At 36.6% G+C, this 14,213-nt stretch overlaps 1 protein-coding gene across 2 annotated transcripts in view; it reads left to right on the forward strand.

Annotated features, from left to right (window-relative positions):
• The window catches only part of ICA1 (islet cell autoantigen 1), a 71,748-nt gene that overhangs the window by 37,697 nt on the left and 19,838 nt on the right, over window positions 1-14,213 (forward strand). For both annotated transcript variants that reach the window (XM_026842601.1, XM_026842600.1), the window contains exons 7-8: window positions 7,700-7,825; window positions 8,013-8,111. In XM_026842601.1, coding sequence (XP_026698402.1) covers window positions 7,700-7,825; window positions 8,013-8,111 — 225 coding nt within the window. The remainder of the gene's footprint in view (window positions 1-7,699; window positions 7,826-8,012; window positions 8,112-14,213) is intronic.

The raw sequence follows: 14,213 nt of genomic DNA on the forward strand, positions 1-14,213 counted from the left end.
GCCTTACCCATGAAAAATCACAAAAATGACCCCCACAAAACTTGGAATTTTATGTAGAAGAGCTCAATTTTATGTTCATGCCAATGAGGGTATGTTTATATTTTTATTATAAATCAGTATAGGATGAAAAAAAAAAACTCCAAGCCCTCCAAACTCTTCAAATTCTCAGATCAGGAGCACAGCTGAAGGCTGAAGTTTGTTTGAGAATGGCAGCTCTAATGCTTTTTAGCTGGTAGGTGTTGCAGTGGAGAAGTTTGTAGTAGACCGTGTGTGTGTGCACCTGAATATGTCTATAGCGCAATGGAGGTTTAAGAGACCCATACCAGACAAATGATGGAATGGAGCAGGCTATTCATGGTCATATGTTCAAGACAGGGATCTTTAGTTGGTTTATTTTGCAAAATGGCACAAGTGGCTACTGTAATGTTCTGGTGGAGAAGACTCCAGTCTCAAGGGCAAGAGTCACTCACTCCTGTAGATACCCAGTAAGGGCTTGCTTGCCCAGTGCAATCATACTTTAAGACCTCTGTCCTTCAAAGGCTTGTGCTTGTGCTTTACATATTCCATAATTCTGGGGCAGACCTGTAATTTACTCAGTTCTTTTTGGTGTTGAGGACAATGGGACCCAGTCTCTTTGAAACCTTCAGGAACTGCTGTAGTACAAATGTGAAATAAAAATGAGCAATACTATTGAAATCAAAGGGAGTAGTCACATATTCAAATGAAAATGTGAATTATCATCGGAGGCTATTGTTCTTGTGTGTAAATTAAAACTATTAAAGCTGTTACTTTGTCTCCCATTCTGATTGCAGACATAGATGAAAAATTCTGGGTTTGACTAAACTCATTTTTTGGGAAGGAAAACTAAGGGTAAGAATGAGTCTTATCACATGAATTCAAATGGGATAAGATGGTGAAAATAGCTAAAATGTAGCAAGCTTGAATGACAAAGTTTGCATGAAAGATTCCTGGTTTGGGGGAGTAACATTTCAGTTATAATGTGACGTTTTACTAGTTCTTCCCTCTAGACCACTTCGTCATGGTGTGAAGGAGAGCAAAATATATGTTAAGAACATGGAGATTTGGTTGTTCTAGCAACAGAAGTGCTGTGATTAAAGGAAAAAACAAAACAAAAACAAAACAAAACAACGTTTTACCAGCATATGATGACTTTATGGTCATTTGTAGACGATGTTTCAGATAAAGTTGTTTGGGAGAAAAACATGATTGTTCTTGGTCCCAGTAAATATAGTGAAATGCTGATACTACAATGTTAATCCATATTAAGCTGCATTTTTCTGTACTCTGTTATGGAGTGGTTTTTTTTTTTTTTTTTTTTTTTTTTTTTTCCCCCTTGCTGTACTTTAGCACTCTTCTTCTATTGCTTACATTCAGTTCCAGGACAGTCATGAACAGGTCAGATGCTTCAATTAAATTTAAAATCTCTCTGTAATTATGGCAGGTAATTTGCTGTTAGGAGTTTGCAACTATTTGAGTAGGTATTGATTTCATTGGATTATGTTGTATATCACTGTGTTTCAGTTGAGTATTTAGTTTGTTTTTCACTGTGACTGTTTCGGCCAGTAGAAGAATGGTCTTTGGTGGCTGACAAGTTTTTGTGGTGTATTGTATCTTGTGATAGACTTGCCTTGATCAAGTCTATATATATGAGAGCTTTCTGTCACTTTAGGACACCAGAAAGTTGTGCCAGTTTCCAGAATCTTTATCTCTTACAATTCATCTAGCCTGATACACATTTAATTCATCTTTCACTTATCTACTGTCTTTCCACATGAATTTGCTGATAAATTTAAACTAACTCAACACAGGACATGTTTATTTTCAATAGCTATTTCAAAGTGTTACTTGCTTGTGATTCTGTGATTCTGTATTGCTGTAGTGACAGGGAAATTAGGTAGCAGCTCCACTCTCTTAGTCTTGCACAGGGAAAGAAGAAAAAGATATAACTACAGTTTTTCCTCTCCTCACACAGACATAACTTTTTTTTCAAAGCTGACATATAGGTTCTGTTGTTCTTTTGTGGCAGAAAGGCACTTTTGTTGCTTCCCAGGGTGAGACAGGTAGACATGCAAGAGTAACTAAGTCCTTTATATGAATTGCAACATGACTGCAAATTTGCTTAATCAGGCTTAATGGGATGAGATGCATGGAACACGTACACAAGCACAGACGATCATAATTATGTCCAAAATGGTAAACTTAAAAAATGTATCATTGGAACTCATTATGCACTTTAAATTATCTAAATTCATATTTCAATAATAGTTTCATTTCTTGAACAAATCTGATGTACATCTGCTCAGTCTCAGACCTAAGAGATATTATTTGGATCTCTTGTGCTGTCTTGAGTGTTTTCCTTTTTAGCTAGGCATTTCTCACTCTGTAAATTTCATCTTCTAAAATTAATTTTTATCAGTTTTTCACATCAGATCATAAATGAAGATTTTAATAACCAGGGATGAAGCAGATGAGCAGAAGTATGCTACCTCTTTTTTAACCATTGTTCTTATGTGTTACTTCTACAAGTTGATGTAGCAGAGATTAGTGAATGCAATAAATACTATTCCAACCCAAGGGAAGAGTTGAGTCAAAGTACAGTCTGCAAAATGTAGAACATACCAAAGCACACTGAAATCAGGGTTAGTACTGTGCAAGACATTGGAAGTCCTTACATTGAACATGGAAGAGTTTAGTTACAGGCATTATTTTCAATAAACATTACCTTTTCTGTACTCTTGACTATGCAGCATCAATTTTGAATTTAAAAGGGAAAAAAAAAGGCAGAAGAAAATCAGTAGGTGCTTATATATTCTCATGTAAAAGTGTAATGGATGCTCCTTGTCATAACACTACTCAAGCTATGAAGTTATTACAGTTTTGTGGGAACTGAGAATCTCGTTCCTTATGCTTTCTGTGCTATATGGAGAAATGCTGTAAGATATGCTATACACTAAATACTTTGTCCTCAAGCTACAGCCTACTTCAGTTTGCATTTAATTTTCATGTAGTCTTTACAACGATCAGGTATGCCAGAAGGTGCTGTACTTATTTAATGCAGAGATTTGTGGTGATTCCATCTGCTGGTAGAGTTTACCCAGAGCCCCCAACAGGAAGGTTTGCTATATTCCAGGCATTTTTCCCTCTTGATTTACTTACCCCCCTCCTTCCAGCCTATACACACGCTGTGCATGCTTTTCAGATCGAGTAAGTGAGAGGCTGGGTGACAAATTAGACTGGAAGCATCTGTTTCTGCTTCTATGCTGGAAATGCTGAGACAAAAATATACTGTATGTAAAGTGAGTTAGTGCTTTTAGCTGACATAAGTTCATTTTGGAGATGATGCTTCACTAGCTGAATTATCCCTGAAATTGGGCTACGACTGAAAATAAATTTCGCATTTTATGGTAGACTGAAAGAAAGTAATAACACAGATGTACTGTAGAGGACATAAAGATTCCTTGAAAATACATGACAAATCCTTTTTTCAGTAACTGAACATACCGAACAGGGGTTTTTAACCGAGTCTGATTTTTTTATTTTTTTTTTTTTTTAATGTTAGCACTCTTGAAGATTGGGACTTTTTCTGTTTGAATATAGGTTTAGGAACCTGTGCTTGCAAATATTTGCCCTTCCAATCAAGCATTCCAGAATCTGACTTTCAAGCCCCCAGGATTTAGATTTTTAACAGTTATTTGTGTGCTTAGTTATTTAAGTCTTTTGAAATTATTTCAGTTTTATCTGGCAACTTAACAGTTTATCAAACTATTGATTTAATAAGATGCTGCTTTCCAAATTTGTTTTATGTGCTCTCTTTAAAGAATTCCAGTCCATAAATACTGTGTTTAGATGTTTGCATTGGGAAATTAAAAGCAGGTTGTTCCAGGTTGCTGCTTAGAAAAAGATGAAGAGTAATAACCTTTTTTTTGTCAGTAGTACCATAAGATTTTCTTCTACAGCATAAACCTCACAACTAGCACATACAGTTTCAAGATGCTTAGGACCTCTTTGATCATAAAAATGTCCAAGTTGCATTTGAATCGGTGCAGTTCTCTTACAGTCAGTAAAATTCTGATGCTTTTCAGACCAGGATTTTGAAGAAATTTTGTATGTTGAGCTTTAACGAAGTTAAATATGTGAATAAAAATTTTAAGACTGAGACCACAATGAGGTCCTGTTTCTCCTGTCTTAGTAATTGCAGAGAAAGGAGAAGATTAGTATGTATTACCTCAGCTTTCCCTTGAGTAGAAAACCAAAGGTTCATTCTTATAACTTGTGTGGTATTAAGTAGATTATGCTTTGTAAGCACTAAGGTTTTATACCTAATTCCTGAAGCCACAAGTAATCTTAAAAGATGTCTAATAATAATTTTAATTGAAATGTATTTATTGGCACACATAAAAGGAAAAAGGTCATGCTAATGTGGCATGCAGTGTTCTTTCTTGGCTGTCCTGCACTGCTGCTGCAAAAGGGAGAGTACTTTTGCTCAATAAACTTACAGTATATCAAAAACCTAAAAGCATCCTTACTTTAATAGTTCTTAGTGTTGCATCTTCCCTGGTTAGCAAAATAAATGTATGGCATTTGGTAACAGAGCATTAAGTATTTTGAATCATCTGTATGAGCATGTCAGACATATGGGTTTGTATTCCACATGGTGGTGTGGACCACGTCTTTCTCTTTATGAATGCTCTAGCTTTTAAGAGAGACACTAATTACATGTTCAGTTAAGATGAATGCTGACACTGTTTCTTACTAAATGTCCTTGAAGACTGTATACAGGAAGACTACAACTCAAACAGTTGTGGTTTTTTTCTGGATTTTTTTTTCCTCTTATTTTAAGGAGTTGGAGACATGAGGTAGACCCAAATTCCAGTCTGTTGTATAAAGTCCTTGTGTAGACTTGCAGTTGTAGAAAATAATTATATTTAGTAGTACTTCTTTTTCCTTGTGGCCCACCATCTCTGACAGAGTATTTGTATTCCCCAGAACTAACATTCTTTGCTCACTTGCACTATCAGTCTACAAAGCCACAGCTGTTCTTACTGTGTTTTCACCAGTGCTATGATATACTGAATAGGAAAAGGAATTCTTATCTCAGCTGTACCATTGTAAAAGATAGTTTTATATGTGACACATTTCCACTGACATCAGCTGAACTTCTCTGGATTTCCATGGTTATAACTGAGATCAGAATTTTAGTCTCAAGTCTCACTAGGTTTTTCAAAGTCCTACAACACCTCTTACTTGAATATCTTCCTGTTACAGCAGTTCTTGCTGGCAAAAGATGTAGGTAATCTCATGTTTGGATTTCAGTTTTGCACAGGCCACGAGATTTTTTTCACAATTCTGTTTAGACTGAAGTTGTAAATCTGTGCTCTCAGTCACCTGCAGCTAAAGCAAATAAAGGATTTGAGGACCTAATGCAGGACAAAGTGTTTTATCCAACACCAGATAAAGCTTCCACACTCTTTTTGCCACTGCTCCCATCCTCCTCCACTGCTGCTTAATTCTGGAAGCTCTTTCCTCACCTGCTCTTTTGACTAGACAGTTGTGCATGGGATGGGACTCCTGGCATGGATAGCATAGTGCCTCACTGGGGCTTCCACCAGGCACAAGCTAAAAGTATTGTAGAGTCCCTCGAGCATCCCAAACTAAGAGGCAGCCTCAGCTCATGCCAGTGTAGTTCTGACTAGATAAGGCTTTTCACAAAATATCATACTTTGTAGGGAGATACCTTAGAAGAATCTGTCTCTTGCTTTTTACATCATAGCTTAGCATTTATGATGCTTGCCTAAGGAGTGGAAGCCATGGGAGCAATTTCCTCCTTCCTGAGGGAATTCAAATCTGTCTCCACCTCACCAAAACATCTCCTAACTACCCAATAGGTCTACCAGCTCTGGACACCCCTCTTTGATTTGAAACTCTTCCATATGCAAAAACAGCAAAGCAACTCATCAGTAAGATGTATTCTTGTGGTTAGAGCACTGGATCAGGTCAGAAGTTATTACTAGAACTCAAGATTTATTCATTAATTGCTTGGTGTAATATGTGGAATTATCCTGGAAAATTTCCCCTACTAGATGAATGCACTAATCACAAAGCTATATTACAAAGGTAGAGTATCACTGATATTTTAATTGTAGAAAAATATGATGCCTAGAAAAAAAAGTACTTTTTTTTCTAGGCATCATATTTTTCTACAATTAAAATATCACCTGTGAGATACTGCATTTATCAGAAATTTTGAATTCTGGTGGTTTCTTCATTATGAACATACCAGTCCTATGATGTGTACAACCCTGTAATATTACTGATGGAGTGCCGATCTGATCAGTGAAAAGAAGTTGCCCTAAGTGTCCCACAATTTGTACGAGTAGGTGATCTGATGAATTCATGATGCAGATCTTTTGCTGTTTTTCTGCTTGGTTGGAAGTCTCATACATTGTAAGTTTGTTTAGGAAAACAAGATTAGAAATATGGTAATCCTAACATTTTGATTGCATTATGAGGTATGTATTTGTCGTTGCTGCACAAGGAGCACAGGCACTTGCTGCAAGGTTCTGGTTTCACTTCTGAAGATCAGGAGCATTCAAGTTTGTCATGTCTTGTTTGATTGAGTCTGCATTTTCTGAACACAATTAGTATACTCTCTGAGTTAGGCCAGTAAAGGAGACACACTTAGTTTGCATTCAGTGGATTTTTTTCACTGTGCAGGGGTTTTTTTGGTAAGTATTTTATTGTAACTGTGAAGGAGTTATAAGAAAATCATCGTGGTTTTATGGTTTGATTGTTTCCCATTTCCTTGGAAGAAAGCTAAGTTTTGTATACAAATTTTGTTATAAACAAATTTGTTTTGTTAATATAGTATTAGGGTAGTGTACAAAGCTGTCTTAAAAATGGGGGATCCTGTGTACAGAACGTCTGCAGCAACTTTCTACCCTGATACCTGATCATGAAAATACCAGTATTGTTGTCAGACTTGTGCGGCTTAGTAACAGAAGGTGTCTTGTGTGTACTTAACCGGTGGTAGAAGAATAATTCAAAAAACTGAAACTCTTTGAAGCTGAAATTGTTTGCTCCTAAAAGAGGGGGTCTTGATATTTTTCTTATACCAATAAACAGGAAAAACACTCTGTTTTAGAAGGACAACTTTAATGGGCAAAATTTTTGTAGCAATTCAAAGTTCTTGAAGTGCTATATTGTCAACAAGAGTTACAGATTGACTTTAAAGTTTGTCAGTGTAATTTGTCTCTAACTATAGGTACATGGAGATGTCTCTGTCTGTGCGCCTGTATATTACGTAGTAAACTTTTAGTTCCACATTTGTTGGAGAGGCTTTGAATTGGTATTTCTGTAAAGAGATACCAAAATTAGTATGTTTTCCAATTATTATCTTCTCAGTATATATTTAATACTAATATCTTATAATCAGGGGTTAGAAAACGAAATTTCTTCACTGAATGTATTGAAAAAATAGTAAGATAGGAAAAGCAATATTTTAGCATATATCAGCCTACTATATCTTAATTTCAGTGCAACTGATGCTATAATAAAGTTCTATATAAATTTTAATTGAGTCTGGTTGTCTGATTTCTGTAAAAGTTGTATTCGTTTGGTCTTTCATGAAAAACGAAATTTAAAAAAATCACTACATAAACAATTGTCCCTTTGTTTGAAGGTTCAGGCTCAAGTGCGACATGCAAAACTCAACTTTGACAAACTGAAGACTGATGTCTGTCAAAAAGTGGATCTTTTGGGAGCAAGCAGATGCAACCTCCTTTCTCATGTGTTAACAACGTATCAGGTATCCAAAGAAAATCTTGACCTCCAAAAGAAAGATTTCCTGTTAATATGTTTTTGTAAGAGGTTACCATGGCAATATTCAACTGTAAGAATATGTAACTAGTATGGGAGGGGAGATGTGAAATTTGCACTGAAAGCAAATTGGTGTTAAAGCTAACATTGCACTGAAATTTTATCCTACCTTACAGGCAACACTTCTTCATTTTTGGGAAAAAACTTCACACACAATGGCAGCCATCCATGAAAGTTTCAAAGGTTATCAGCCATATGAATTCACTATGTTAAAGGTAAGGAATATAGAGATATGTTTGCCCAATGATAACAATAAGAGATCATGCAAGTATGTAGAAAGCACACATTCATATGTTGTCTGTATATTGTCTGACAATTTTATCCCTGTCTTGTCTTTTCATTTAAATACTGGTTTTCTGTTTAATGCACTTCTGGCTACTAGGATCAAAAACTGCATGTAGAGTTCAGTGACTAAGGAATATTTCAAAGGAAGACGTTATTCAGGGCTGTACTTAAGTACGTGTTTAAGTGCTAACTGGGAACATGTTTGATTATTCCTAAAGAATCATAAAATCCAACAGAATTAGGTATTTATGTTGCTCTCCAAAATCCCACAAGTGAATGAATACTATTTTGCCTTTGTATGTGTTTTCAAAAACTCGCAGTCTTTAAGAACATGTTATTGGACTGAATATAAGTACATGGATGCTCAGGGTTCCCACACCTGTACTCAGACTTTTTAACCCTTAACTGCTCTGAGAAATACTGCTTGACTAGTGTTGTTTGCTGATCCTTTGTAATCTTAGAATATGGAATATGTGCAATATCTGACTGAAGTCTGAGTTCAGAGTTTCAGCAAGTATCTAAAAATAACCACTCAGCACTGTCTATTTTCCTGCTTATGCCTGCCCCTGCATATGAAGTTGCTTTGCCTGGTGCAATTTGAGGTTCAGTAGAGGAATGGGAAAACAGAGAAAAAAATCATTAATCAGTTATCCCTATAGACGTGTTTGTCCTGTAGATATTTTGTGCAATGTAATAACTACATGATTGGCTGATCCTCTTTGCATGGGAGAAAAATAACATTTGTCTGAAGGAGATCTGGTGGAAGGGTTACCATCGGGAGGAAAGCGAAGAATGAACAGCTTGTGGCAAAGCCACTCTTTGCTTGGAGAGACAGCCCAGTTTGGAAGCAATTACAAGTCATAGACTCAATCCATTAAATGCTTGTGCATATGACACATAGCATAATGCAGCCCAGCTTTTACTTCTATATAGCCTGTGGCTACCCCAGAGCTCCTGGAAAAGAAGCACCTGAAGGTATAAGATTTATTTCACCCCAGACTACCAATCTTGTCTGTGCATAACTACAGTATTTTAAAAGTTATTTTCTAGAATATGAGTTGGGAGGAAGCAGTTTCTGAACTCTGAAGTGTATAAATAGCTTGTGGAGACTGTTACTGCAGGAGCTTGAATCATCACAAAGGACCAAATAAACAAATTTCAAGCTCAATCTCTTCTGACTGAGGAGAAAAATAAAAGGAGGCTTATGAACTGTTTCATCTTACCCAGCCTCTGAAGAATACTGTCTTGCATGAGAAGTCTTCATTTGCTATGAAGTTAACATAACTCTAAGCTTCTATCTTGCGTAGTCCACATCATGGAAGATGGGTTTTAGCCACAGCTTATGTTCAGTTTTCAGCAGGAGGCAGCTGGGCATAGTTATCTTGACATTGCTAGTAATAGTCTACAGACTCACCAGTTAAACTCCAAACCAGAAAAGACCGTCCCCTTGATTTCCCCGCCATTGCCTCCCATTGTAGTGATGTCTAGTTCACAGCCTGGGTTTAGCACGGCCGGAGTCCTGCATACTGTGCTGGTAGGCTGTTCTCATAACTTCCTGATGTTAGAAGGTTTCTGAGGAATTTTTTCTCTTTGCTTTGATATAAACCAATTTCAGTCTACTTTGTGTAGGTAGCCTGTATTGTTGCTTGGTTTTTATTCTTTATTCTCTTCTATATCTAAAAATCTACTTATTTGAACAAGTCATATGGTGCTTCAAAATGTATAGTAACATTTGGACACCTTGGAGAGAAACTTGTTCAGAAAATGCCCCTGTTCTGGAGTGAAGTAGCCTTGTGATGGAGGGTGAGAAGGATTTGGGGATGCTTATTATCTTTTGAACTTCCTCCAGTGAAAGATTTCAGTATCATCTATATTTGAAATAAAACTGGGAATCTATAATGAAGAAATACAATCTGTATTGAGTCCACACATGTGCAACAAGTGCTCCCTTGAAGCAAAAAGTAACTGTAAAAATGGTTGTGAATGTTGTAGTGTGTTTAGGATGCAGCCCGACTTTGTTATGAGACTCTTAACCATGTTTATTGCTGGCCTCTTGCGCTGAAAAGATGTGGTTTCCTGGTTTTGCAGTGATGTGTATGCTGAGAAATTATGCTAATCACGAGGTAGTTTTATACTACAAAATTTCACGGAAGTCTCTGCTTTCAGAAAACAGCTACTTGGGAATACGACTATGTTATTGCCTTTTAGTATGAGTTCTTTATTTCTTTTGGTCTCTGGAGTGTGGGATTATTTTCTAGACCATATATAAGTCTCCTCCATGATCTCTTTCCCCCGATTAGTAGTTTGTTTGTTTACCTTAAGTGATTGCTAAGGAGATTAAATAAAAATCTGGTGGTTGCATTAGGTGAGATTCTGATGCATAAGAGAGTAGATGTCTGCTGCTACTTCAGGTGCCTTACTAGGGTAAGTCACCTCAATTCTACTTGTCATTTTTGAAGCCTGTCTCCTCTACTAGACCTGGGTGTAGAATAACAATAGATGTTTATGGTTAGGGAACTGATCCCTACCAGTCATATCATATGTTCATGCCAGAGAAACTATATATTAAGGATTTGCAAGCTAATTCTACATTGAGATCACATGGTATTATTTTTTTATGAAGTATAATAAATGGCTATAGCTGATCTAGGATAAGTGTAGTTTCTAATGGAGAAACTTCCAGTCTAAAAATGTACCCAATAAAGATGCCACATCTGCTGTTGATTTTATGCATGAAAATATACAATCAGAATATGTAATTGCTTAAAACATACATCAAATATTTCAATGTGCCCATTTCTATGTTTAATTAAGAGTTACCCCTTTTAGAATAATTTTCCCTGTCTTATATCTTAAAAGGGGTCTTTCCTAAAAGAAAATCTTTAATTTGGTGCTTGCAAATTATTTTTGTCCAGTTCTGATACTAACAGCTTAATTTTGCTCATACAAGTAATCCTTCTGATTTAAATGAAGCATACGTGTGTGTAGGATTAGTGTTTTACTTTAAAACAAGAATTTAAAGAAACAATATTTGACTTAGACATAGATTGTCTTACTGAAAAATTAAAAGGTGCTATGTACTGGAAAATTACTATTTGTATTTTGTAGTATGAATATATTCATGTACCAGGTTTACTTCAGGAAAGAGACTCTTAAATGCCTCTCGGGATTGTTTCTGGAAAGAAAATGTTGTCTTTAGAGATGTTTGCCAAATTCCCTTAATGAAAAGCAGCCCATTTGTTTTCTTTGCTTCAGGGTATATGCTGAGAGTAGTATAATTGTGCTATTGCAGCTGTATTTCCTAACTGCGAGTTTTATGCTTGATGAAAGATGATTATTAATGTGCTAACAACTCTATGTATCATGATGTAAAAGTGTCCGTTACTGTATCCATTACTGTAATATTAAAGATGATGGGCTACTATTTTGGTAAAGCCTTTAAGGTTTCATTGTCTTGAAATTACTGTGTATCAAATGAATTCAAACTTATTTCAGGGGCTACTTTTCATAAATAATACCTCTTTAATTTCTGACACCATTTATTTGTCTTAGTTACTTAATGAATATTAAGTTGCATTTTTTACATCTTAATGCTGTAATACAAAACTTTCTGAAGAGTTAGTATGAGCCTAGAGATAATTGCAGCCCTGATAAGGGAGTGAAAAGGCATGAATCCCAGTGCATCCCTTTATTTCTGTGCAAAGTGGAATGCTGCTGCCTGTGCTCCTTAAATGATTTGGAGAACTCTGTCCAAACAGGTGCTACAACACTCTCACCTTCTGCTGACCTCTTCTGTAGTGTTGGTATCCTTTCTTGCTTCTGTTTGTTGCACCGTGACTTTACTTACAGGCAAGATTGTATATAATTTTATATCTCTAGGAATTTTGTAGGGGATTTTGTGGTTTGGTTTTGGTTTTTTTTTTTTCTGATGTATCTCCATGAGGAAATTCTGAGACTGCCTGCTTTTCCTCTTCCCTTTCAGCTCCCCCCCCAAACAAAACATATCCACATTTTTGTCTCTTCAGTGGTCTTGCACTTCTCCATATGTGTTGTAACATCCTGGGATGTATCCCTGGCTCCTGGACCTGCCCTTAGCTGTGTTGCTTTGATTCTTTCTCAGTCAAGAGGAAGCACATTAGCTGTCCAAGGCACTTGGGGGGAACTGTGCATGAGCTGAGTGCGTTGTCAACACTGTGGTGATTTAACTGCAGAGGACAGGTGTTGTGTGCAGTCCAGATGATCTTGGCTTGACTTGAAAGCAGCCCAGATGCAGGTGAAGGAATTTTGTCAGTAGCAGTCAGTCTCGGAATGGTGCCTGAGCTGAGACTGCAGTAGAGGAACCCCTTGTCAGCTTAAATAGCTCATCTGAATACTGGGAGCAAACAAAATATCGCTGGGTGACTTTTGGTTGTAGACATACAATATAGGCAGAGTGAATGACTGTGAACTTGCTCTGCTAGTGTTTACATCCTTATCCTAATTTTTATAGTAAAAGAGAAATAATGAAGCTAGGAAGATAGCTTTCTGAACATGCAAGCATCCTATTTAAGCCATATACTGATGTAGCTCACAACAAGGTCTGTGTGAGTCCACGTCAGCACCCAAAAGAGTGCTGTGAAGTCAGGCATTTATCTGCTCTGAGCCAGCAAAGTCAGGGACACTTCTTACACACAACTGAAGTGTGCTTACTTTTGTCTGAACTCATCCTGTGTGTTTACAGCCTTGTTTAATCACTGCACTTTCTAGGTGACAGGATTTCTACCTTTCCTCTGATGTAACTTGAAACGATTAAGAAAATACCATAGTTTGATTTCTACACATGCTGACAGTAGTGATCACATTACTGTGGGTTCATGTTTAGAAAACAGTTGACAATGGCTTTTAAACACTCAGTTCTATTTCATACCCATTCTCTAGCTTTTTTTAATCTTAAAAAAAAAATACATGTTTGCAGTGCACATCAAGATGTAGAGGGAGTCAGGAGAGAGGAAAATAGTGTCATTTGCTATCAGAATCTGAGGAAATATTGTCTAAATTAAATTGTTACATTGAATTATTGCATTCATATACAACTGCTGTTTTTTAACAATTTTGATCATAATCTCCATTGAAACTGAAGCTATATTTCAGAACTGTGTTTACTTTTCTAATACAGGAAATAGTAACTGCCATTATTATCATGGTGTTTCCTTCCCAAGGTACTTGTGAACTCCATTTCTATATGCTATTTCCGTGGTTTGATCACAGTCCTTTAAATATGGATTTCCCGAAACAGTCATGTGAAGGAAGCTTCATAAAATATAATTCCTTAAAGAAGGATGCTGATTTCTCTGTATTTTTCTTGGTGAAGATGCGGAAGATTTTACTTCTGATAATTTTCTTTAACTTGTATAACTAGGCAGTGGTTGAAGTGGTTCTGTTTGTTGTTCAAAACTATGACATCCTTCTTGGGGCAGGCTCTGTGCTGCTATACTTAGTGGCTGGCAGAGCACCACAACTGTTGCATCGTCACCTCCTGATTACAGTAGGACTGTGCATCCTGCTGTGAAGGTCTCCAAGATGGTTCAAATGCCTGAAGCAATACAGTCACCATAATGCAAAGCTCTGCTGTCCTCCTCTGCACTGCACTTTTGTGCATATTCTTATAGTTTATAGTTTATAGTCTTATAGTTATAGTTTATAGTCTTATAGTTATAGTGCATATTCTTATGTTTCTGAACTCTAATCCAGGTCCTCTTGGAGTCAGTGGAATAATTCCCATGAATTTTAATAGTACAAGTGCAGTTTTATCAATACCCAGTACGAATGCAGTTAAAGGGTAACATATTCATTCACAGGTGTTCTAGCTGAGGTGTCTAGTGTCCATTATTCAGAATCCAAGAAGTACACTTACATGTGATTCTGGTTAGCACTGTTACAGTGTCAAAAAAAAAAAAAAGTGGCAACCGCAGAATAAGGTAAATTTCTTTAATGCCTCTATTGTTGCTGCTTTTGTGATCCCTCATCTTTTGACGCATGAAGTCTGCAGTGCT

Source organism: Athene cunicularia (genome assembly GCF_003259725.1).
Source record: "Athene cunicularia isolate RWA chromosome 2 unlocalized genomic scaffold, athCun1 chr2_part1, whole genome shotgun sequence".
Lineage (NCBI taxonomy): Eukaryota > Metazoa > Chordata > Aves > Strigiformes > Strigidae > Athene > Athene cunicularia.